The sequence below is a fragment of the Coccinella septempunctata genome, chromosome 5 (assembly GCF_907165205.1).
Source record: "Coccinella septempunctata chromosome 5, icCocSept1.1, whole genome shotgun sequence".
Lineage (NCBI taxonomy): Eukaryota > Metazoa > Arthropoda > Insecta > Coleoptera > Coccinellidae > Coccinella > Coccinella septempunctata.
In genome coordinates this window covers 33,283,889-33,310,365 of record NC_058193.1, presented here as the reverse complement: position 1 = coordinate 33,310,365, position 26,477 = coordinate 33,283,889, and the positions used below count along the sequence as shown (strand labels likewise).

The 26,477-nt window shown below is 37.6% G+C and overlaps 2 protein-coding genes across 6 annotated transcripts; one reads left to right on the top strand and one right to left on the bottom strand.

Moving 5' to 3' along the window:
- Nucleotides 1-364: 364 nt before the first annotated feature.
- LOC123313187 (nucleosome-remodeling factor subunit NURF301) lies at nucleotides 365-24,741 on the bottom strand. 5 transcript variants are annotated; one of them, XM_044897941.1, is made up of 22 exons: nucleotides 24,531-24,741; nucleotides 21,630-21,912; nucleotides 21,364-21,572; nucleotides 19,673-20,878; nucleotides 16,878-17,278; nucleotides 15,867-16,822; nucleotides 15,557-15,801; nucleotides 15,355-15,490; nucleotides 13,166-13,410; nucleotides 12,925-12,999; nucleotides 12,417-12,683; nucleotides 10,492-10,946; nucleotides 8,812-9,015; nucleotides 8,448-8,754; nucleotides 8,148-8,386; nucleotides 6,109-6,334; nucleotides 4,913-5,201; nucleotides 3,066-3,524; nucleotides 2,779-3,012; nucleotides 2,467-2,662; nucleotides 1,156-1,240; nucleotides 365-1,046 (listed from the first exon to the last, which is right to left on the bottom strand). In XM_044897941.1, the coding sequence occupies exons 2-22, from the start codon at nucleotides 21,905-21,907 to the stop codon at nucleotides 841-843; spliced, it is 6,918 nt and encodes a 2,305-aa protein (XP_044753876.1). In that variant the 5' UTR covers nucleotides 21,908-21,912; nucleotides 24,531-24,741; the 3' UTR covers nucleotides 365-840. The 5 variants fall into 5 exon arrangements, with proteins under 5 accessions (XP_044753876.1, XP_044753872.1, XP_044753873.1 ...); XM_044897937.1 differs by lacking the exon at nucleotides 24,531-24,741 and adding an exon at nucleotides 22,132-23,723; XM_044897938.1 differs by lacking the exon at nucleotides 24,531-24,741 and adding an exon at nucleotides 22,132-23,723 and having other exon boundaries at nucleotides 3,066-3,509.
- On the top strand, nucleotides 24,148-25,832 carry LOC123313192 (probable aminoacyl tRNA synthase complex-interacting multifunctional protein 2). The gene is made up of 4 exons (XM_044897949.1): nucleotides 24,148-24,449; nucleotides 24,760-24,939; nucleotides 24,997-25,222; nucleotides 25,444-25,832. The coding sequence occupies exons 1-4, from the start codon at nucleotides 24,282-24,284 to the stop codon at nucleotides 25,806-25,808; spliced, it is 939 nt and encodes a 312-aa protein (XP_044753884.1). The 5' UTR covers nucleotides 24,148-24,281; the 3' UTR covers nucleotides 25,809-25,832.
- The last annotated feature ends 645 nt before the right edge of the window (nucleotides 25,833-26,477 follow it).

Genomic DNA, 26,477 nt, shown 5'->3' with positions numbered 1-26,477 from the left:
CGCGTAACTCCGCCACTAGCGATGCTTTAATTGCCAGTGCCGGTCCCAAGCCCGGATAAAGGAGGAGGGCGCACCGATAAAATATAATAAATTCAGAAAACTCAAAATCGTTAAACGTGATGGGTTCGAGAAAATAAATCAGTTCACACGCGAATTCGGAAAACAAGACTGGCTATGCAAGAGTGGTTTTGGTGAATTATTTCACTATTGGTCGAAAAATACCTTTCCGAAATATTCTCTCATTCAGATCATAATGATTTTCACATTCCTTTAAAGCTCTAATAGAAACGTATTCTCCATTTAGGCTAATAATTCTTCTACACATTATATCTATTTCCGCTCACATGTCCAATGAAAAAAATTGTCTATGTAAATATTTTATTTTCTCAATAAAATGATCGATGTTCACCAATCAAATATAAAAATTTCCAATCTATGAAAATCCAGAAAAAACAACTCAACACAATTCTCTCAATTATAAATTTATCTACAGATGGCACTAACTAAGTGATTAAATATAAATACATATAATACATTACATTAGGTGTCACTGCTGTAGCTATTCTCGATGAAGAAAATTCCTTAAATGAAATTGCATAAATACAAAAGTGGTTAATGCATATACGATAAATATTTGATATACCTGCACTTAAAGGATAACAAATCAAAATCAATGCTGAATATTCACAACTAATTATTTACAAGTTTCCGAAGTATGGACGGAATATCTGAAAAGATAACTAATTTTTGAACTGAGATCGAGATCCGCCCAAACTCCTGCCTACCATTTATTACATTAAAATTATAAAAGGTATTTTCAACTGGTTATAAACTATTCTCTTATTTGTTAGTTTCATAAAGTTTATCCCTAAAGCATTTTATTTTATTTACAAAATATGCCTCTAAGGTCTCTGCGCACTTGTAGAAGGGGGATTCCTTCGGATTGTAATATCGGCAATTATCGAAAATCTTCGTCATGTCTCCAATGAAATCGCTCAATTTGGTATAAGTGTGATCGTTTATTTTTTGTTCAACCCTTTGGAGATCTGTAAAGAATCTGAATTTCAGCAAAAACGAACAATTTTTAGCTGAGTTAAACAGCAACAATAGATGAAGGAATTGAATTCGTCATAAATTCTTCAGTTTCTAACTCACCCATAGGCTCTTTGATGACTTTGTAATAATCAGGCGCCTCATTAGGATCTACTGGTTCCATAAACGGCCAAGCACTTTTATGCATCTGAATAACAAACAATAAAATCGATAAAGTTACTGAAGCATCATTCAATCTATTCTGTAAATTTGATATGTATTACAACTCCAGGTCTAAAAAAATGACTCGTTTTTAATCAAAGACAAAAGTTACGATAAACTTGTCTAATAAGAAAACAGTTCCTTCTTTCTGCAGGTAATTCACAACAAAAATATAATTTTGTTATCACTTTCAAATAATTCGTCAACCGGAATTGATGAATTATCGACGTCCAAGTATGCCTTGAAAGTCCACACGCTGCTAAATATCTGGTCACAGGAGATCTCCAATAATAATAAAATTCACTTTAAGCTTAACGATTCCTTCAGTGTAATTTTTAGTAGGGTTAAAAAGGAAGCTTTGATATTAAAGATTATGAAACTGGCCGTTACTATTCCTGCAATAAGCCAGCTTCCAAATCCAAGTGATAAAGAAGAAAATTTATATTGTGTTTTCAAGGTAAGTCTTGACCATAGACGTAGACATGGACTGTGCATTCTCTTTCTATCTATGCATGAAACACAGTCAAAAAAGTGACAGAGAGAAACTGAACATCGGGCTTGCAGTTGTCTTTTTCTAGAATTTTGATTGGTCCAACTCACCTCTATGTGAACAAAAAAGAGACAGGTAAATGTCCGATGATCATTACTCTCTTTCTATAAAAAAGCCAATTTCATGCTGACATTGCTGTCTCTATGTCTATGGTCTCGACATTAATCAGTCGTTTTTTCGTGTTCTATGCATTATATTTATGGTTTCGTCACAGAATGTCTCACTTACTATGCATTCTGTGACAGTGATAGTTCTCAATCACTTCCATGCGCATTCGTTCTGTGACGAAACCATAAATAAACAATTATATCAAAACTTACCAAGAAAAATATGAATTTTTTTCCATGTCACTTGGATTGGTACGTTCAGTCGAATATTTACAAGGTTGACAACAGTTTCTGAACTCGTCTTTTGATCTATGATCAGTGTTTATACGCAATACATAGACATAGGACATGTATCTATGTCTATATGTTTCGATACTTGAATTCCGCAACTTGAAATCTCTATGTGCTATAGCCAACTCAAATTTCATTTCCCACAGCCACCCGATATGTCAGTAATTCCCAAATCGAGCATATTAAAGTGAATAATTTCATCAGTTTTTTACGAAACGCGATCGATTTTCGTCAACACTTTCACTCCATGTTTAAATGACCTACCTGTAATTGTTTAATCAACTTCTTCAGTCCGTCGTAATCTTTCTGAGTCAAATCCTTCATATTGGCGTAATTAACCATTGAATTCGTCTGACATCTGGGACACACGTATTCGTCTATGTTGTCGGCCTCCGACTGCAGAATACCCACGCATCTACCGTGGAACCAGTCCTGACAGCTATCACAACATATGTAGAACCTGAAACGGGGATATTTATTCATGTTTAACGGATAAAAAACGAAAAATTCAAAAAGATGCCTACGAATATTCATAGATAAGGTTAGAAATGACCGTAGAAGTCCAAAATTACTCACTGCGAGTTATCGTAGGGCTGCTGACACAAACAATACAACTTCTGGGTGTCGCTGGCCTGTTTGCATTCCTGACATATAAACTCCGTCAAAGTCTTGCTGCTTTCCTCGGTTATGCCAACGCAATCACCGTGGAACCAATTGTTGCACAGATCGCAACCGACATAAAACTTGGTCTCGTCGTAGGGCGTTCGGCAGAGACAATACAGCTTCTCCTTTTTGGAGGAACTGTTACTCCTGGAAAGAAAAACGTTGAAAAACAAGGACCCAAACAGAGACCTGTGTATTACCTCGGCTGGGTCGGTATATTGGGCGTGGGCGACACGTGTTGATTCTGCTGTTTCGGGTTACTCTGCTGGGTGCCCTGTTGCACCACCGCCTTTTGCTTGTTGTGACCCCTGCCGGATCTGGGTGTCGGCTGCTGGACCAGGGTGGTGGTCGGTTGCGCCGCCGCCTTACGTTTGCTACTGCCGGTTCTGACCTCGTCCTGTTTGCTCCTTTCCAATTTGGTTCTGGCGGCCAGTTCGTCCGCCACCTCTTTCTGAATCTCGCACTGGAGCTCGCGCTCCAACAGCGCCCGTTTACGCAGTATGTCCTTTTTCAGGATCTCCTTGTGTCGATGGAGGCTAGCCATTATTTTGGGCTTCATCGTCTTTTTGTCGTCGCTCTGGAGGTTTTCCTTCAGTTTCACGCGGGTCCTGGGGGAGATGGCCTTCTCCCTGGGATGTTCGACTCTGGAAATAACGGATCTGTGAAACATTTTTTTAGGTGCACCACGGTAGGTATCATAAAAATGAATTAGCACTGAAGGAAGCTTAAAATTCAAAGGGTTGTTAAAATTAATAGTGAAACTGGCCGTCAGTTTAATTTTAAGTAGGACCAACGGCTAGTTTCATAATCAATTTCAAGCCCCTTCAATTTTGAAGCTTCATTTAGTACCAGTAACAACGAATCCAATAGAATTCGCAAAATGAATTTCATTTATTATGAAACTGGCCTTCAAGGATTCATTATAATTAAATTCTGACCCTTTCCTTGAATTTTAAAAACCTCTCTTATCATTTTTATTACGACTACATGAGCCATAATATTTAGAGACTTTAAAATTGATTATGGAACCAGTTGTTGGTACTACTGAAACTGAAACTTACATTCAATTTCATAATCGAATTTCAAGTCCCTTCAATTTTGGAGCTTCCTTTAGTTTTACTAAAATTAAAACTAAAGGAAACTTCAAAATTAAAGGGAGTTCAATTTGATTATGAAACTGGCCTTCAAAAAAGGTTTTAAAATTGAAGGACTTCAAATTGAATTCGAATTAATCCTTTCATAATCAAAATTAGAGTCTCTTTATTTTAAAAGCTTCCTTTAGTTTAATTTTTATTAGTACCAAAGGACGCTTTAAATTTAAAGGGCCTTTAAAATTGATCATGAAACTGGCCATTAGTTTCATTTTTAATAGGACCAACGGCTGGTTTCATAATCAATTTTAAAACCCCTTTAATTTTTGAGCTTCATTCAGTACTAATTTAAACGAAACTAAGGGAAGATTGAAAATCAATTTTAATTACTATGAAACTGGCCTTTAAAGGTTCATTTTAATTTATTTTTAAAACCTTCTTTACTTTCATTTTCATTACGACTACATGAGTCATCAAATTTAGAGTCTTTAAAATTGATTATGAAAACAGCTGTTAGTCCTACAGAAACTGAAACTTACAGTTAGTTTCATAATCAAATTTCAAGTCCCTTCAATTTAGAAGCTTCCTTTAGTTCTACTAAAATTAAAACTAAAGGAAGCTTCAAAGTTAAAGGGATTTTAATTTGATTATAAAACTGGCAGTTAAATAAGGTATTAATATTGAAGGACTTCAAATTAATCGTCAAGAGCCAGTTTCATAATTGAAATTAGAGTCTTTTCATTTTAAAAGCTTCCTTCAGTTTGAATATTCATTCGAACCAAAGGAGGATTTGAATTTAAAGGGCCATTAGTTTCATTTTTATTGGACCAACAGCCAGTTTCATAAACCATTTTGAAGTGCCTTCAAATTTAAAGCCTAACAAAAGTGAAACTAGTTGGAATCTTCAAAATTGAAGGGATTTCCGCCGTTAATTGTCGATTTCGATCGGAACTTACTCTGGCTCCTCCAGTTTCCTGTGTTCTGAGGTCCTGGATCGACTCCTCTTGGGAGTCTCCATCACCCAGTCCACGTCGTCGTTCCTGGAACCGCTCAGGGGTCTTTTACGCGTGGTCGTTGGCAACCGATTGACGGTCGGAGTGATGGGCAACGGCGGCTGGACTCTCTGGACCGGCACAGGAACCTCCGGTTCCTGTTTCATCTGCCGTTCCTGGTACCTTTGCAGTTGAAGAAGTTTCTCCTCGATTTCTGGATTCAGGTTCTCTTGTTTTAGGGCGCTCTTAATAGCTAAATGGGGCGGTGAAAGAAATAAATTAAACCAAACCAAAAACACGGAATTCAACTGAAATTCGCTACTGTGTGAAATAATTCGAAGAAAATTAGAAAAAAAAACGGTAGAATCTGACGGAAAATATACAGAATGCATGCAGTAACAAATCAGTATGAAGGTAATAGATAAAGGAACGATAAATAAAAGCATTGTAGGATACCCAAAGCAAAACGACTTTGAAATAAACAAAACTGACTGGCAAGGGATCATCAATAAAAGTCGAATTTATTTAAAAAAAAACTTTTATTCAGTGAATTTGGATTACATATCACAATAACAGTCGTGAGCCATAAAGCTTCGATTAACTTGATTAATGACTTCCCATCGTACTCGTCCAGTTATTCGATAAATTATAAACCTGGAACTGGGAAACTTTCAATTCTCTACAAATGGTTCATCCATTATCTACATCACAGACAAACAAATTGACAACAAAAAACCAGTCTTACTAGATTTCGGAAGTTTTCAGATATCATTCGAAAGGACAAGAATTCTTTACGTATACAGTAGATTATAATGGAATAGGAATGTGCTAAATTCAATCAACTTCCCGTGATTCTGCATTGAGAAGATCTAGACCTTCGAAATTCGAGAGATGGTTATTCAAGCAACCGGAGAAAGCTAGTAATTTTACGTTCTTCCCAGACTAGATTTAGAAACTGTTGTTGAACTTGAATAACCATCCGGACAGGCTCGTGTTAAACAAATTGGTCCGATCATTCGAATGTTCCCTTGCTTATTATCAATAAACGATTCGTAAAGCACGAAATTATCTCTGATTGCATAAGTCGTTTTGCATTGGGTAAGAACTAATGTAATTCGGATTATACACTATAACTGAGGGTTGTCTGTAAACAAACATACTTTGCTGGATGTAATCGGGAGTGACGATAAACTGTTTGTTCTGTTCTTGGGTCGTCGCGGCGCCCGTTTCCGACGTCGCCGTTTGATTGGTTGCTGCCTGGGTCGGGTCTTGGGCGGCGGCGGTCGCGTTTACGCTACTGATGGGCGCGGTACCTCTGACCGCTTGCAGGAGGGCGGGCGTTTGGGTCTGCTGACCGTTCACGATCACCTGTCGCTGTTCGCTTGGCTGGAAATAGAAGAAACCCTGTCACCTTTTGATACGCTTGGGTAGTTTGGGAAATTCAACATTGAGGAGGGCTGTTTTTTTTGCCAGGAAAGGGATTAGATTATGTATAATATTCACTGCTGAAATGTTATTAACACAGGCTGAAGGACTTCGTTCTTTTGGAAGAATAAAGTATCTTATTTGATATTACATGTTGAAGAGCAAAATAATAATATATTTTATTCGGTTTATAGCATAAAATTTATCGTGAAAGATTCCAGATTCTTTTCTGATTCAGCTTAAACCTATGAATCTTTGGAGGATTAACTAACTTGAGGAAAATACAAAATTACTGGAATTATTTCGATTCGAACATTATTTTTCCGTAAATTTCGTTCTTTTATGCTTCAATTGGAGATGGAGAAGTATTCATCCCAGAATTTTCATTGCAAAACCGACAACATTCCTCTGATGTTTTCAAAATTTATCATTTTTTATGCCTCTTTCCCTTCTATAAAACTTTTTTGCTATACTGATCCATAGAACCTCTTTTTAAATGTTGTAGAACACTGAAATTTAAACGATTACAAAATACCTTCAACAAGATTCTGCTAATTGTTTCAACAATTATTCACATGCAACATTCTTATCAACAATTTCATGCAGTCTATATTGCATCCAAATCCAAGAGACCAACATCAAACATTGTAACATGCATCCAGAATGTGATCAAGCAGAGATGTATTCGTGAAAATTGATATTTGTAGAGTGTAATATTTCAAATATGTTACACTTTGAAAACTGGCGGTTAAAAATTTCGCGTTATTCAGTCCCCTCATTGTTAGTAAACCTAGAAGTGGTATTCACATCCGTCCTTATAATTTATCAAAAATTGTTGGTAATCTCAAGCAATCGGCAAAAAGGAACAAAAAGCTCATTAAAATTGGCAACGTTTCGAATCTTCATCAGGACTCTCATCAAAATTTGTAGATTTTTCGACCAAATTCAGATCTAAGTTGCTCTAAGACGAAATTGGTGAAAACCCTACAAACTCCAATAAGAGCCCTGACGAAAAATCAATAAAGATCCGAAACGTTGACAATCTCAATGAGATTTTTGTCCCTTTTTGCTGATTCGCCGGTCCTCAAGCTGAGATTACCGTTAAATCTACAACTTGATTTTGTTAGTGGCAATTTTTTTCAGGAATCCCATTTTACTCGAAATTTTTGATTTTCATGATGTGAAAACTCACCCTCATATCAATGGATATACACCGCAAATAAAAAAAATGTATTTTTAACAATACACTCTATAAAAAGCAACCTCAACCTAAGGATAATGAGAAAACCTTCAGTCGATTGCTGCAGGCTTTTTCTGATTATTTCTGTAGTTTCGAAACTTTATAGTTTCACAGCATCCCATATTCGGCGTATCTTGGAGCCAAAAATTATTCAACAATCAAGCGAGTAAGCAAGTAGGCATAGCAAATGAAATGAGAGATGACGACAAAACCTTCCACCTTATTCAATAAAAAGGATAGAAAAAAAGAAAGGAAAAAAGATGTAAAACCTCAAAACATTTATTGGAACAATCACTGACAATTTACAATTATTTTACAAAATAAAACAGTCCAATAAATTCAATCTTTCCGTGTATCTATAGAATATATGTTAAAAAGACAATAATGGCACAATAAGTCATGTTAAAATTCAAAAAAGGAAGAGAAGTTAAAAGCAATAGGCGATCAACCCAAGATGCTAGCGTTGCATGCAAAGTAATCGACAGGATACAACTGATTAATCGGTTCGACAATCACTTTAGAACTGAAGCCTACCTGCTGTTGGAGTTGCTGCAGCAAATGCTGATTGCTCTGAGGCTTCTGGGGGCTCAACGGGGGCGGCTGCGAACCCGTCACCTTCTGCTGGACCTGTTGCTGAACGAAAGAGGAATTCTGCTGCACGGGCGCCAAGGGCGGGGGTTGGGAATTGGTCTGACCCTCCGGGTTGCTCGGTTGGACAGCCAGGTAGATCTTGGTAGGTCCGAGTACCCCCTGTTTTCCCGTGGATGCTTGTGCTGGTAGGGATAAAATAAAGGTTATCAACTCAAGATACATCGCAGCAATTAGATTCCTCACCTTTCAAAAGCTGCTGCTTGACTTGTTGTTGCACGGCAGCTAACTGCGACTGCGTGAAATCGGATCCTTGTAATCCCTGAAGGACTATCCGAGGACCTTGTTGCGTCTGGATCACTTGGGCGGTCACGCACTTGATCACCGTGCCGGCCGGTTGGCCAACCAAAAGCTGCTCCATCGTTGCAGCATCTATGTGATTGTCCGCCGTCTTACTGGGGGTTATTTGGGGTTGGGGCTGCTGCTGAACAACCTGGGGCAGAGTCGGCGTTTGGGGTTGTTGCTGGACGACTTGTTTGATCGGCGCGGCAACCTAGAATCGGAAACTCTCGTATTTCTATTTTTTTTTTTTAGAGGGGTTGATTTTTACCTGACTAGCGACTGTAGGGGTGGAAGTGACGACGTTCTGTATGTTTCCTTGGGAGACGCTCAATTGGGCGACGACCTGAGCCTGGTTGTTGCCGGTAGGTCTGATCAACACCTGCTGACCGTTTATCGTGGCCACTTGGAGTTTTCCAGTGGCCAACTGTTGTGCGAGGTTCTGGTTGTTGATCATGATCTGGTTCGTCACCACCTGCGAGTAAATGACGTCGTGGTAAGTCGATTTACGTTTTGAAAATGATGAGACTTCAAACAGAGGTGATATCATGCTTAGTTATGTGACGAAAGCAAGCTTTTTGAACTAATTCATTGATCACATAACCCTTTTTTCCTTCAAGCATTACTAATTCAGGTTATGAAGGTCGGGTTTACATCACTTGTGGGGCGCGAACAAACCATCTATGACATTCATGATATGAAAACTTCAAACTGTAGGCGTCAAATGTCAGTTTTCCAACATATCGTACTTTCATATCGCCGCAGAAGGATAAATAATATTCACAGAACAATATTTTCTCAAAAAATTGATAAGGATTTATAAAGACCTCCCGAAATCACGATAACATAAACCTAACCAACACTTGTGCCCTATTATAGGGCATTTCGAATCAGCTGACAGCTGACAGAACCGCCGAGGGGCACAAAAGTATTGGTTAGTTTCATGTTTTTGTGGTTTTTATAAATCCTCATCAATTAGCTGAGAAAATGTCCTTCGGTGAATATTATTTATCCGATAAGATAGAAAACTGAATATTATTGACAAAATTGGCAGGTTTACGTCCAGTTGCAGGAAAGTCCATTAAAATTTAATGCTTCATTAAAATCTTAATCCTCCATTTTCCCCTTCAAAATGACAGTTTTAAATTTTGATAGGTCATCAAATCTTAATGGACTTTCCTGCAACTGGGCCATAATTTAATATTTTGTGATCGTGAATTTCATAGATGGTTTGTTTGCCCCACTGGATCACAGAACATCAAATATAAAAAAAAGGAATACTCCTTCTGACGAAAATTATGTATTTTTTATGAAATATCTTAAAAACGTCACATTTTGAAATAACCATTTCAACCGTTTCCCAAAAAAAATTATTTTAAGAACTTAAAAATGAGAAATAAAAATGGGTATTTAAAATTTAAAGCGTTTCATGTGAATTGTACAAGTTGGCAACATCGACTGAAATATGCCTTGATGATAAAGGACAACAAATACATTATCTTGACGAGATAAACAAAGATGGCTGTCTGTGAAGTGTGCGACGAACGAGAAAGGTCGTGAAATTTTATGAAATTTTTATGGCCGGTTGCTGTTGAGGCTCGCCAGTAAGTACGCGCCTGTAAATCAACAGCTGTTATTTTACAAACAAGGTGATCGGGCATTGTTCTTTTTATTTTCTAGTAGGCGCTGTTGCCAAATCGTAAACTTGAAACCAAGCGATTTAAATTTTAAAACCCCTTATTTGAAGAATGAATTTGAATAGTTTTGGCGGTGCATTTGAAAAAATCGTGAATGAAACTCATAATTATTCAGTTTAAACTTGCATATGCAGTGATAACCCAAATTGAGGAGAATTCTCCATCAGGATATCTTGAAATTATTGCCCTGTATTTCGGATATATCTTCCGCACACTAAAGGCGGCAAACGAACAAAACCAAACGTCTTACGAACCTGTTGCTGAGCCACCGGCGTCCCGATCACCTGGTTCCCGCTGACCACCACCTGCTGCTGTATAACCTGATTGCCGCTGACGACCACCTGGTTCTGGACCTTGGGCGCGACCTGCGCCGGCGTCAGCTGCTGCTTGATGAACACCTGTTGGGGCGTCTTCGGACTGGGCGGCACGGGCAACTTCACCTGATTACCCTGCACCACCACCTTACCTACGGGAGTTGACACATTTGGTTTAATGATCTGTTTGGCGACGGTCGGCGTCCCTGGCGCCTTGGCTGCTTGCTGTTGCTGCTGTTGTTGAACTACCCCACCCGATATAACCTGCAGCTTTCCATCGGGATATTGTATCAGCTGCTGGCCGGGTAGCAGCCCTTTGACGGTTAGTTTACCATCTGACGTTCTCGTGATCTGAACCTTTTGCGGTTGTTCGGCTTGTTTAATAACGGGTGATGCTGAGATTTGAAAGCCATCGTAAATTGACGTTCGAATTATGTCGATGGGGGGGAAAACTACACGTTAAACGTTAATATACAGGGTGTGTCTCGGAATCAAGTTGAAAATAGGACGAAAACTTCAAATGGAAGGCTACTTCCAAGTGGATTCCCCGAAGACAGTAGTTTCTATTCTATTCCAGAGACGGATGAAGGATGTGTACAGGGTGGGCAAAATTCGTTGTCTGCTGAGGGGATCTAGAGAACTAGATGGATGACACATTTTCGAGCTCTTTTTCAGAGAAACAAAGAATGGTGAAAACCATAACCTTCTACGATTCTTCGTTTATGAGTTTTAAGCAAAAAACGAGATTTTGACGATTTCGAAAAGTTCTCATAACTTTTTTGTCTTTGAAGTTACAGATCTAAAACTTGAACCTTCTACAGGCACTTTTTCGAGTAGAATCCACTGACGAGTTCAAATTTTTTTTCATTTGGAATAATTAGAGGAACTTTCGTTTTTTTTTTACATGCAAACTTTTATTGAATTTGTTATTTTTGAATTGGAAAAAATCTTTTGTCGGTAGATTCTACGTTTAAAAGTGCCTAAGATGGTGCAAGTTTCAGATCTGTAACTTCAAAGACAAAAAAGTTGTGAGAACCTTTCGAAATCGTCAAAATCTCATTTTTTGCTAATAACTCAAAAACGACGAATCGTAGGAGGCTATGGTTTTCACCATTCTTTGTTTCTCTGAAAAATAGCTAGATGTGTCATCCGTTTTCTTCTAGCTCTTATAGTTCTCGAGATCCCCTCAGTAGACAACGAAATTTGCCCACCCTGTACATCCACCGGATATTTCGGCCTCAGAAAACGACTAAAGTCAGTGGTGCGTATAACAGGGAGGAGACGTTGGTGGAATACTCCAAAATGTTGCACAATTTACCATTCTTTGTTTCAAGATGGATCTTCAGGATTTTTTACTAAAAATACTGAAAACGTTAACAAAAAACGATTTGAAGCTCTTGTCTGTGCCACTCGGTGCTAACGAAATTTGTATATCGTTCAAATATCCCAAGCCATTTCAAAAACACCGAGTAATTCGTAATTTATTTGGAACACAGTCAACGCCCTGTATCTTAGAAACCTAAAGGAACTTTTCCACTCCAAATAGCCCAGAGATCAATATCCTGAATTTGTTCGCAATGTTTATGAAACACCTGTACACCACTGAACTAATCGTCCTATTTTTCGACGTAGAATATATTATATTAAATATTAAATTTTCAACACTTGATATCGGGACACCCTATACAAACCATGCGTAAAAAAATTGTTAACACATCACCAGCTATTTTCTACCTCATAAATTCAGTTCTAAAAACGACATCTAGGAATGGATTCTACGAATTTTTTCTCGACGAAACATGCTACTACCATTTTTTTTTGTCCCAATTCTACACCACCTAACCCCCAACAAGCGACCTACTTACCGGGTTGCTGAATCTGAACCGTCTGGATCTGCTGCCCGCTGGAGGTCTGGACCTTGATCAGACCCTGCTGGCTGTTGTGCACACCCTTCTGCCCGACGTTCGGACTGGTTATCATCCTCGTGGTACCGTCCGGCGCCTTTGTCATCAGAATCCTTCTACCCGCCAGCTGTTTGCTGTTCGACGTCAGTAGGGACGTCAAGGTGTTCTTGCCGGTGATGACGGATTGATTGGGCAAGACGATGTTCTTCACGATCTTCATCTGACCATCTGAAGAAGGGGGAGATATCGATGAAGAGTAACGTTCGTTGGACGTTTTGAGGAAGGGTTAGATTAGAACCGTTAATCGTGCCAGAGAAATTTGAAGAATTTAATAATAAAATCGATGTTACAAAATTTAGAAAATAATCCTGAAGAAAGGTGAGTTATTCCTGGTGAAAAAACAACAGAGAAAACAAAGGGAGAAAATCACATCGACTACATACAACACCAACAATAACCAACAACATACCTTTGGACTGAATGGAGGTGTTACTACTAGTAGTTGTAGTAGTGGTTTTAATAGACGTGGTTGCAGTAGTGGCAGCTTTTAAAAGTAGAAAATACGAAATTTAATCACGAAGAACAAGTAATAATAATGTAAAGACAAGACACCGCGAGAAATTCATCCAAATCAATCGTCCAATCTCAAAAACACTTGTCCTTTCAGATGATTCAGTCCTAAATTTGTGCAAAACGATCTTTAATCTTACCTGGTGTCGTTCCGACCATCTTGAGAATGTGGCCGGCCTGATTCTTCCCCTCTTGGGCGCGTTTCTGCTGATGGGCGGCCCTCTGAAGCCTGAGCTGCTGCTCCATCTTCTCCTTGATCTCCTCGGCGGTGGGTTTGCCGACGATGACCTTGTTCGGGATGTCGGAGGGGTCTATGATGGTCCTGGCCGGCGGAAGGTTGCCGGTTCTGCTCCTGGTTATAACCTGAGCGTTAGCCTTTTCAAGCCTAAAAGGATGGGACACACAAGAAGCAAGCAGTTAGTGTTGTGTAAGAACATGCGGTTCCGAATGATGAATTCGAAAAATGCTACATTAATTTTCAACCGTGGGCAGTTATACGTTCGAAGGCTAGTCTTTTTTGGCATCAAAATAGGTTATTTCATCAAAAATCGCCTATTCAGGGTTATACCTAGCCGAATTTCACATTTTCTACAGACAATTTTCTGCCAAAAGATTAGTTATATAGTTAATATTTTCTAATGTTTCACAATTTTTCCACTCAAAAGAAGAGGCATATCTTGAAAACTATGATCCTAAAAGGGATAATCTTATGGAGTACAATTATTTTTGATCAAGATGATAGTTTTCAAGTTATGGTATGTTTTTAGAGGAAAAATTATGAAAATATAACTTCACAACAGAAGAAAATTGCCGATAGAATCACTTTGTGAGATTTAGCCGGAGATAACTTGCTCACCCTGTAAGAAATATTCCAGATGGCGGAATTATTAACAAGTACGGGACTTCGAGAGACCGAAAGAATATGAAACAAAGCGTCAATGTTCACAATAAGGGAATACTCCTTCTAACGGAAATGATGTATTTTTTATGAAATATTTTTGAAACGTCACATTTTGGAACATCCATTTCAACCGTTTGCCAAAAAATTATTTCAAGTACTTAAAAATGAAAAATAAAAATGGGTTAAAATTTAAAGCGTTTCGTTTCTATTGCACAAGTTGGCAACATCGACTGAAGTATGCGTTGATAATAAAGGACAACAAATACACTATCTTGATGAGACAGACAAAGATGGCTGTCTATGAAGTCTGCGAGGAAGGTCGTAAAATTTTATGGGATTTTTATAGCCAGTTGCTGTTGAGGCTCGCCAGTAAGTACGCGCCTGTAAATCAACAGCTGTTATTTTATAAACAAGCTGATCGGAGATTGTTCTTTTTATTTCCTAGTAGGCCCTGTTGCCAAATCGTAAACTAGAAACCAAGCGATTTAAATTTTAAAACCCCATATTTGAAGAATGATTTTGTATAGTTTCCGCGGTGCATTTGAAAAAATCATGAAAGAACCTCAAAATTATTCAGTTTAAACTTGCATATGCAGTGATAATCCAAATTGAGGAGAATTCCCCATTGTTCAGTAAGTTCGAGGCTATTTGAAGAATTGTTTGGGGTAGTTTGAAATAATTAGTGCATCGTGTGAGGTTGAATTAAAAAAAAAAATTTATAGGAATTGTGGCATAGTATTGAAAGTGCTTATGGCGTTGTTCGTTGACAAAATGCTAAATTGAGTCCATAAAAATTCAAACCAAGAGATTATTTTTAAACTTTTTCAGTTTTTTATAGGTGTTTTAGGAGGGATTTTGACCAGTTCTGCCTTCTGTTTAAAAAAAGACTCGCCTTTACAAACGCCCTGTACTGATATTTCCACCTATAGGGCTAATCTACACAGCTTTAATTTATTTACAAGTGCAAGTGTTCGATGAAAATATTACATCTACAGCTCGTCCAAGTTTGAACTTAATCAAGTGTTCATTCGCACAAGCGAAGCCATTATGCGAGCAAAATGATCCCCAAAGCAGTTCTAGATAGATTTAAAAACATAAGGACCGTTATTGAAATGCGAATATGCAGAAAACAAGTATGATAGGAGTTCCACATCTTCGTGTCGATAAAAACCAGAAAGATCTTGCGAGATCTTGTAATTTTTGTTCAAATGGCAAGAATTCACATTTTCCTTAGGCGTTTTTGGGGATTACACTGGCCATGATTCGACGTGGAGATTTTGGTACAAACGATGAATCACTTTTGGGCAACTCTCAAGAAAAATGCTGTGAGCTTTGAATTTGAAGTATAAATTTCGAGAAATAATATACCGGTGCTATCATATGGGTGCAAAACCAGTGAAACCTATACAAGGAACACCATCTACTCACTTATCGCCGTAAAGCTTGATTTCCCAAAGTTCCAGCTTTTCCTCGTCCACCCACTCCTCCGTCACCTGTGGGTTAGTGCTCTGTGGCGATTCCGGTCGTTTCCTCTTCCTCAATCCGCTCCTGATCGACGTCACCTCTGTAAAAATAAAAAAAAACAATATTCAAACAAAGTCCATCGATGAATCAACCGAAAAATTCTTACCTCTGACCGTTTTAGGAAGTTCCAACGGAATGACCACCTTCCTTCTCAGATACTGAGTCTTCTCCATGAACTGACCGATGTACCTGTGTTTCAACAGTTCCAAGGTCAATATTTCCGTTTCGGTGGTTATCTGATGTTTCCCATCCGTAGTCGAAGGTTTTGTCTGCATGTCATCCCAACGTAGACACACCCACAAGATTTTCAACTGAAGGGCGGCTGCCGATAACGACTTCAAATTGACGGTTCTGTCGAAAGAGGAAAATATTGATAAAATAAAATTATATATAGACGGATTCAAATAATTACTCACCTATATATCCAACAAGTCTTGAAGAGCGGCCTCGCGCAAGGATAGGGCCAAACCGAGTGATTCTGCTTGGCCAACACGTTGAAACCGTTGATATAAATCCTTCCGGCGTTCCTGGCCAACTTCCTACCCTCGTGCTTGGCCAAGATCAGGATGGAATTCACCCCGTTTCGAGCTTGGAACGTCGAACACACCGGATACTTAATATTCAGCCGCTTCTTCTTCTTGACTTCGGTGTTGTTCGGAGGTTTCTTCAGGTAAATCTTCCCTGCCGTGGCAACAGCGGAATATACCCTATCAGTACCGTCCTCCGCTTTCTCGGCCTTGACCTTGGTCTCCTCCCTCTTATGCAGAGGTCTCTGATTGCAAAAACGACGGTTCTGGTACAATCTGGACGAATATCCAGCGAAAGCGTCTGGCGTTCTGATCTTCCCGTTATCCGTTACTTCCCCCGGTTGTCTAGGCTCCAGAATTTTCAGTTTCTTCTCCGGCGGCGGCATAGATTCGATGTCTAAATCTTCAAATTCGACTTTGTTCTCATCCGCGTCTTTTTCGTCTTTCATTTCGACGTCCTCCTGTTTGATCTCTTGTTTCGGTCCCACGTACGGCGTATAGATCTCTTTGCAATCCTCATCGTACTTAATACCTTGCGTCAGGGACATCATCAAATCTTTCTGTAAATTCTCGTTGGTTACCGGTTCCTCTTTTTTGATTATGGCGCTTGGATTTGGAGTTTTCAGGGTTTGCTCCAGTATCGATTGTTTTTTCAAAGGGGTCCCTTGTATCGCGGATTTATTAGGGGAATTATTGGCCGCAACATTGGCTCTTTTGAGGAGAGACAGCAACTCCTTCCTTACTCTGATCCTCTGTATGCAAAGCGGAGAGTAACATGTTGTTTCGATACTGTTCGGACCACTCGAGTTACAACCTTTCGAATAGCACTGGAAATCTTTAGCCAACTGGAAAAATTCAAAAATCATTAGGGAATTTCATAAATCAAGGAATGAAACCTACCTTGGAAATCGTGGTATACTGCATCCTCAACGAGTGTATCTTTTTCGCAATATTATTCAACATTTCTTTGTTAGCAGGAGTTGAAGGCGCGTTACTGCTTAAGACAACTTTACCAGTCATCATATTCGTCAGTTGTTTATCCACACCCCCCTCTTGTACGCCGTCATTGTCTTCTTCGATATCCATGGCCTCCTCGTCCTTTATGCTCTCTTCGTTCTTGTTCTGGAGTATCCTCTTCTCTTCGATCTCTTTCAGGAGTACCCTCCGAGCCAGGAGATTGTCCAATTTTGATTTTTGCGCCACCTTTGGGTAAATTATTCGGGCGCCGCTACTGAGGGCTTTGGAAACGTCGATGCTCTCGAACTTATCGGGTGGGGGGACTATCGACATATTCCTGAGTGCTGAAATTTTTTTCTTACATCAGTTACATTTAATCCCAATTATCGAACGAACAAAATGTGTATCGACGTGAAACAATGATGGAAAATTAGTAGTGGAATTTATTGGGCTATTTCCATAATTTTGTGATATCCAACGTTTCGGCCAGCATTCGCAGTCTTCAGGGAATCTTTCGTTATAACCCGAAGAAAATACTTTTTGGTAAGTTCTAATTTCGAAAGCACAGACAAATCTATAGTGGTAATCTGGCAAAAAAATCTTATAGTTGATCATATAGACTATGAAAGACAAAGAATGTCGTTCGTATTGAGTTATTGATCTAAGAAAGGAGCCAAGGTGAGTGTGAAAACAAGCAAAATATATTAATAGAAAATGCAATGAATTCTGAGTATATTTGTTTCACATTTCAGGTCCATTTTCCCTTTTAGATGTGGGAAAATTGAGGGTGAATGAGAAAAAACTAAGGTATTGCTTGAGGAGTCCTATGAAGTCTCTACTCCGATAGAAGACTCAGCTCCTAGAACCTACATATGATTGTCCTAGGCCTTCTGCTGGTACCTCGAGCATTACCATAGACTGCTTTATAAGTCTTCCAGACATGTATCACAAAACATTTCTAACGACATCTCTACCGAGAAATCTTGTGATGATACAATTTCCCAAGAGAATATAACTTTTGACACAAAAAAAATTAGAAAGAAGCAAGTGGAAACGTTTAAATAAGGTATTGTAGTAGGATCATGAGTTAGATCATGTTCTTTCATCTGTGAATTGTCCATTCTGTTGAAAATAATGAACATTCATTTTCTGAAACTTTGAATCATCAATAATTGTTGATGAAATGTTTGGAAGTTCTCATAAACTGTCCGTGAGTGCCATCTTTTGATGGCCGTCTCACGCTGATGAGGTCAAGGAAGTCCGAAACAGTTTATGATTATTTAATATGATAAGATCCGTCTCAAGTATACAACGAAATGGAAGCAGGTGTTCAATTGAGTAGAAAAAAGGATGCTACAACACGAAAGTGTATAAAGGTAAGAAAATCGAAAAATATTTTCATTTTAACAATAACATTACTAACAAACGTTTGTAGTCTTGAAAATAGTAATATTAAATAACCAATATTACAGATTAGGCTTTTTGGAACTCATTTCAGATTTAGATTTCAAACTTGTTATTCTTTTAGGAAGTACTCTTTGTGCTTCTTTCTACTCCTTCTCTGAAAAATTATATTCTCCTGAGAAGTTTTTTCAGTAGATTTTCAATGGCGAAGCTTCGTGATGTGCCAATAGAAGACGCAGTCCATGGTGCTCTTCAAGGTATTAACATAGTAAGGCAAGGCACATGAGCAACCAGATGCCTTAGGAGCTGAGTCTTAAGTGAAGTTGAGACAATTGCTTTATGGGGATTTTTCCTCAAAGCAAGTCTTTTACGTTCATCCCTTATTTTTTTCATATTTATATACATTGCGTTAGTTTTTACATTCACCTTGCTCCTTTTAATCATTTCTTAGATGAAGAAATCAATGTGAACACTGATCCAAATACACAGTTCATATTTATAAACACCGATGATATTTTTGGCAAATTACCACTATAAATTACTCTTCGAAAATGTGAAAAAGCACAATTTTGCTACAATTTACAGAATATTTCAAAATAGATCAAGATGATTTTTCTAGTCCGAACTAAATGCTTTAGAACGAATCAAATAGCACGGGACAGACACAGAATCACGCAAACTGTCACAAATGTAAACACTGTCTACCATCAACAGTCAAAAACGGTCCAACCATTAAATACGAGGATAGTGGCATCAACACTGTGGTAAATAAAAGTCAGATCGGAAAAAAACAAGAAAAAACCCGAAAAAAATTAGGTTCTTGACTTTTACCAAAAGCAAATGTGAACGAATTCACGTCAGTTTGACAAAAATGAGATTTTCAACGATCACAAACAAGAGTGGATACTACCAATTCAACTCATCGATAGCTAAGACTACTGTTTTTATCCTTGATATTTAAGACCTTCATTTCATTATAGTTTTTTTCAAGTAAATCGGCCCGTAAAGATCGATCACCTGACCTAGTAGTCATTGAACTTCATTCAGAATAAAAAATTGTCAAATTTGACAGTTCTGTTCATCAAATCATCCATGAACTCCATTTCTATAGTTCACAATGACACAACCTGTCTGGATCATAGTGTTATTTAATAGAACTGTCATATCCAATAAATTTTTTCCAAATCAAATATTACTGATAAGAAAACCTTCTTCGGTTTAACAAAAGTTATTAGCTAGCGAATCCTGAAACTGAAACGTTGGATATAGCATAAGCCAAAATCGGTTCAAATGAAATCGGAAACTTTCATACCGCAAATCAACAAAGCACTTACCTTCCAGCTCTGGATTCTGTTCGGTTCCATCGTTGGCCTTCTCAAGCCCCTCGATGAGATGTTTGTATGTATTGGCCTTCAAATTAACAACTTTAACAGCACCCGTGGCATCCTTCAACCGTACCACATATTTCTGAGGCCCCGCCGCCAGTCCCAACTCGTTACAATTAACATGCCTCAGCACTCTACACGTTGAGTTCCACAACCACCCCCATCTACCGTGAATACGATACTCTTCCCCCTTCTGCTTCCACAACTGATGCTTGAAACTCATGGTGTACTTGATGTATCCTGTCACTATCAACCTGTTTCTCTCTTCCTCCTCGTCCCTCTCTTTCTTCTCCCTCTTTTCAATCTTCTTCCGTTCCTCCCTCTCCTGAGCGGTCACTCTGGATAACTTGATGTGACCCAACTGTTCGTGCCACACGTTAGCAAAAACCACCGGTTTTATGCAGGCCTGGAGCACGATCAGGGCTTTGGCGAAATCCCTGGCTCGTTGGCAGTTGCCGATGATACCCAACCAGTGCTTTTTTAGCATATGCCAGTTGGGGTGCATGAAGCTCGAGGGGATGGCTTGTTCCAGCTGGAGTATGGTCTGTTTCAATGTGGTCGTAAGAACGGTCTTGCTGCCGCTTAGGCCTCCCATCCATTTGAATTCGGAAGCTGTGGTCAGGGAGAACTTGTGGGATAGATGACGTTTCTTGTCCCTCTCCTCGTTCCTCTGGGGCTTATTCAAAGCTATCACATTCGTCGTGAACTGATTCACGTAAGTTCTGAACGTGTTCTCCATGCCCAACTTATAGAGAAACGTTCCGTTGGCTATCTGGGACGATTTGAGTCTGGTCATTCTGGAAAGGTCGTCTGAGTCGTCCCTGTTCAATATGGCCGTATTACGTCTCCTCAGCTCTTCGATATTGAACATTCTGGGCGTCAGAGAGCCAGTCTTGGATCTCGTTGTAACGATGTCTTTGTCATCTTCGCTGGAATTTTTTGTCGAGGGATTATCCTCCAGTATATCTTGCACTGAGCCTTCCACAGAATCCAGTTCCATGGGCACGGGGGCTTCTGTGGTATCGATGACTACTTCTGATGATGATACCTCTTCGTGCATCTTGGCAACCATATCCTCTGCATTTTGACGTTCTTTTTCTTTCCTTTCGGCTTCCAGTTTTTCTTCCTTCTCTTTATTCGACTTGATGATGAATGCTGCGAAGAAGGTAAAACCAGGATGATTTACAGAATTCCTCAAAGATTCTCTGTCTATTAAAAATTCACAAACTAAGGTTCGAAAAGGTCTATTTTAACCTTATGAACTAACAAATGAAATAATAGCTACAGAACCTTGAGGTTTGGATATGGGAAAGTTCAAATACACCATAATTAGAATTTTGTAGATAATTTAAAATGGATACTTTTCGTGAAACACCCTGTATATTGATTTGTTTTCAATTGATAATTCAGTTTTCCAGCATCCAGAATATAGTTTCTGCATCGAATTATAATCTTCAAACATTCAGAAAAGAAAACTCCCCCAAATATTGAATTAATTATTGGAAATTCTCAAAGATTTCAGTTATTTTTATTATTGATCCATTTTTACAAACATTATTTATTTATTTACTATAATTCGGTTTGATGAACTTGTGTAGTCAGCTAGATTAAAATGCAAAATCAATTTTTTAATCACTCACCATTTTCAGCCTCCAAATAGGTCTTCTTATTTCCTTTGAACTGGTTCGTTAATTTTTCTGTAAGTTCCATTTGCCTTATGATTTCATCTTTGAAATCGTTCAATTCCCTGCATAAAGATGCCTCCATGTCTTTCGAATCCAATATTTTGGTCAATTCTTCAAATTGTGTTGGAGTTGTATAATACCATACTTCTCCATCTTCATTTTCACTGTAATAATTTGAAATAATGAATACCCAATATGAAAAAAAAAGTAAATTTACTTACACAAATACCCTCCTGCATAAGAAGTAATATTTTCTTCCATGTCTATCATAGCCGAATGGCTCTTGACGTGAAAGTTGACCCTGTCTTTCAGCATCTAAAACGCAGTCTACTACCCCCGACACTTTATGTGAACGGCATATGCCGCATTGCCAATCCTCCTCCGGTACATTGACCAGTGGGGGATCGACACACTCAAGATGATAAACTGCGGGACATGTTTCACAGCATAATAAATCTCCCAGTTTGTGACAGACCCGGCAATGGTCGTCATAGTGCATGGGAACTGAAAACAAAAGATAACCATTATAGAGAACAATAACATATTTATATGTAAGAATTCAAATATCCACTTATGATGAATTGTACATAAAAAGCTATCAATAAATAATAAACTGCTTCATGAAGCATGAAATTGATTCTATATCTTTCATAATGAAATATTACTCCAACCAAAATAAGATGCGATTATATTCCTCTTAAAAAATGGATGATCTCAAATTACCTTCACTCAGAAGATCGTCTCTGACTGGATTTGTTGTTAAAAACTGATCAGTCAAGAATTGAAGAACCTTCAATCTATCATCTAAGGTAGTGTATGGATAATCAGTATTAGTCAAGATATTTAAAACAGTTTGATCAAAAGACTTATCACTTTCAACATATGACCGCAATACTTCCGGGTATGTTATATAGTCAATCAAAAACAACGATACATTCACACTATCCTTTTGGTCTAAAGGTCCAAAATGTGTCTGTTGTGAATCCTCTTCTCTCAACAACGCTTTTAACAGCATTATATGAATCTCTGATAGTAAACTACTCTGATCCTCGCATACTAGGGCTGCACAGAAATCTTCAAATCTGAAGGGAGAAAGTCTGACCAAATTCCTGAAATGCCTCAGAACTTCATACACACTTAACGCTGTCATAATTTTATCTTTAGGTATCAACAGGTCATCCGATGATTTTGGTAGAACCAACTGTGGCAATTCTCTGTTTTGCAGCCATAAAGGTTCTGGAGTAGGTGGTCTAGGGGCACCTGAAAGTGTCCTTCTTGTTGTACCACCAGTTGTGCTAAAACTGCTAAGGGAAAAATCACTATCACTTGAAGGATCCCCAACTGATTCTTCTGAATCACTATTACTGACACCAATTTCGTCCTCAATTTCACTCTTATCACTAGAATCATCTCCAAAATCAGAACCATAATGATATTCTGTATCATTATATTCTGTTGTAGTATTGTATCCTCTTCGTTGGTATGCTGAACCTGAGAAACCACCTTTTTTACTACGAAATCCATCTTTTCTCCTTATTCGATTACTACTTCTTCTACTGGCTTCACTTTCATGTGGGGAAGAAGCTCTAGAAGCATTTGGTGTACTAACTTGTGATTCTGATCCTTTACTGTAATTTAAAAGATATTTCGGCTTTTTAAGCAAATGTATCTGGAATTTACGGGGTCTTTCTGTTACTTGCACCTTAGGGGGCCGCCCCCTTTTCTTCATACCCCTTGTTGACATACTTTTAATGATCTGTCAATTATTATTGGATATATACACGTGGTAGATTACAAAAACAAACTTGTATACAAACTCGAATGTCAAATTTCACTTGGAACGATTCATGGTCGCTGTTAGGATGTTCTCGCCATATAACTATGGCTACGTCACGTGATCAACACAAAATTCATTATTGTTTATTATTTCACAACTGCAAGCCACAAGGTTTGTTCATGATTCACATGTTTAATCCTCTTCAAGTTACTCGATATCTCAATCACATATTTCTAGCTAGAGTATGTACTAAGTAGATAACTGACGCGTATTGCAAAGCGAAAAAGAACACCTAACAACCGAAGCTTCCAGCGATCCTATTGGTCGAGAATGAATCCGCCATGACAACTTGCAACTATAATTTTATCACCAGTCAATATTCAATTCACTTTTCACAATTTTATAATAATTTCATATGAGCAAACTGTAAAATATAGTTTCTCAAATAAATTCACAAATAATTTCAAGTATTTCGTTAATAATCACGATAATCTCTAAACGCATATAAAGCGCGCTGGAATACTTAGTAAATTCTGAATAATCACACTAGATGGCGCTGTGATTGTAAATGGCGAAAACAAGAAATTAATTGTTTTTCCACCTAGGAAAGCATCAGAAACTTTATATCATAATTGATAGCATTATACAGAAATCTCATAGCAATAAATATATTGAATTTTAAAATGCTTTTTATTGATAATAAATTCAAAATAACAAATAGTCAATATGGCTCCTGTGACGCATTAAACATGGTTGCCGAAAATCATTTGGATTCTATTGATTTTCGCTAAAACATTGAATAGACTTTCCGTATTATATTTTTGTCGTTTGTCGTAATGGTAAATCAAAAGTTAAAACATATTTAATGACTTCAATTCTTTCTGAGCCAATAATTAATTAATCGGGAATATAAATTTGAATTTCCCGCATTCACTACGGAAATTCTTAAGATGTCAATGTCAATTGTCATTAAAAGTCACGTGACTTCTACCGTAATTTTTGTCCGATATATGGAAAAAATAAAGTTTTTTCTTCATTATTCACTTTATATGACAGAATATTGAATTATTGAGATTTTCGAACGAATTCCGAAATAATGTACGTTTTACGACCAATAATATCACTAGACGCCCAAATAGAACTGCCAAAATGCATGTATAGAATGAAAAACTTCCATGCTGGAGCAGAAAACGAGCTCGTAGGAAAGAACCCACCTCACCCCGAGAATTTTGGAACATTTAAGCAGGCTGAACAATTCCTGAAGGTTCGAATTTATATGCATTTTATTCCTGGTTCGATAAAGATCAAAAAACGCATAATATTTGTATATTTTCTTAGCACTTACCCCCTTAAATTTTCTGAAGAACATATCGCGACTTTCTGATTATCACTTCTCTAAAATAACTGTCAAATCACTATTAAAAATGGAACCTCGTTGAATTTATTCTGATTCACTCAAAATGTCATACAGAATAATATAACAATAGTTGAGAAATTCTATTTTTGCATGTTATTATTTTTAAGCTGATTTCTCTTGTGCATTTTCATTTATTTTAATGGATGCTATTCTTCAGACTGTAGAAAATAGGGAAATGGCAGAATTGGAAAAAAGGCAGGAAAAACTTCTTGGTCAATTAGAAGAATTAAAAAAAATTATGAATTCCATCAGATCTAGTTTGAAGCTACCATCCAAATGTACGAACAGTCAGAATCTCAATAGCAACAACTCTAATAGTGGAATAAAAAAAAAAAGAGTGAGTATATATTACATTTTTCATGTGCTGTTTTAGAATATTTTGGTTTCATTTCAGTCTTACGAGGTTCCTGACATTGTCATCAATGCAAATCCTTCTTATCCACCCTACTTTCTACTTTTCCTCCAACAATTGTTGAAGAAAGAAGTATTTTTAAACATAAGCTGTTATTTACATTCATCTGTATCTAAATTACCCAATGTATGTGAAGCATTCCTTAGGAAATTGAAATCACAAGAAAATGGTGTGCCTTCAGTTCTCATCAGACTTATATGGAAAGAAAGTAAGTTTAAGAGTGAAATTTTGAGACAATATTGTATTATAATAAATCGGTTGCTTTACATCCCTTCAGGAAATATACTTTTTTTCTTAAGATAGACAAATTGGATGATGCAATTCTCATTTTGTTAGACTATGTAATTTTTTCTTTTAGTAGTTTCCATTTTCATCATGTCTTATTTGCTCTTGATACTTTGAAAGTATATATATGACCATATTTTTCAGTTGGTCCAGTTGCAGAGCTGAATATTCCCCATTATCCAATTCAAGGTGAAGCCAACATATTAAGGTATCTAGTGAGGATACTTGATAATGAATTAAATTATGAAAGGAGTCAAAACATGATAAAAATCGATGAACTTCTAGACCTCTCATATAGATTGTCTTTTGCTGATTCAAAGACTAACCGAACTAGTTTGATACAATCTCTGAATAAAAATTTGAAATCTAAGTGGTTAACTGATCAGAAAGAAATCAGCATAGCTGATGTAGCTGTGTATGATGCGCTAAAGAAGTTTGCATCCAATAATGAGATAAATGGTAGTCTAAGCAAATGGTTTGTTCAATGTGAGAAGTTTCTAGAATTATAAGGAAATAAATGAGTAAATCAGAAATATTCGTGACTTAACTTCCTAATTACCATTTAAATATTTCAGAAGATGTTCTGAAATATTTGTTGAAATGGTTGTTTCCTTGAAGTAGAATCCATTAAGTTTTTCCCAAAATCAAAATTTGGAAAACAAGCAGCAAAATTTTTTTCATGTTTTCATTCCAAAAAATTAAGGTGCTGGGCTTTTTTTTTTTATTTTGCGATTTCTTGAGAAGAAGAAACCAAAGTGCTAGCTTAACTTCGTTCCTCATATCTGATTTTCTGGAAATTTAGGAGCACTACTGAAGTTCAAACAGCACATCTCAGTACATGTATAAGGTGTCCCAAATTCAGTGTCCATTGAGTGGATCTCGGAAACAAGAACAGATAGAGCAAAACGAATGATACATTTCCTAACTTTTCAGAGAAACGTAGAATGGTGAGGTTTTGAAAAGTTCTCATAACTTTTTGTCTTTGAAGTAACAGATTTGAAACTTAAATGTTCTACAGGCACTTTTTCACGTAGAATCCACTGATGAGCTCACAAAATTTTTTCCTGTTCTAGATTTCGAATTATTAGGCAAACTTCTGTTTTCTAATGCAAACTATCATTGAATTCGTTATTTTTGAATTGGAAAAAATCGTTTGTCAGTAGATTTTGAGTATAAAA

Coding starts and splice junctions, on each gene's coding strand:
- LOC123313187 (XM_044897937.1), bottom strand. CDS start 23,152: ATGTCAACAAGGGGTATGAAGAAAAGGGGGCGGCCCCCTAAGGTGCAA. Junction 17,279..19,672: donor ACAGAATCCAGAGCTGGAAG/GTAAGTGCTTTG, acceptor AAAAAATTTCAG/CACTCAGGAATATGTCGATA. Junction 3,013..3,065: donor AATATACCGACCCAGCCGAG/GTAATACACAGG, acceptor TTTTCTTTCCAG/GAGTAACAGTTCCTCCAAAA.
- LOC123313192 (XM_044897949.1), top strand. CDS start 24,282: ATGTACGTTTTACGACCAATAATATCACTAGACGCCCAAATAGAACTG. Junction 24,940..24,996: donor GTGGAATAAAAAAAAAAAGA/GTGAGTATATAT, acceptor GTTTCATTTCAG/TCTTACGAGGTTCCTGACAT. Junction 25,223..25,443: donor CAGACTTATATGGAAAGAAA/GTAAGTTTAAGA, acceptor CATATTTTTCAG/TTGGTCCAGTTGCAGAGCTG.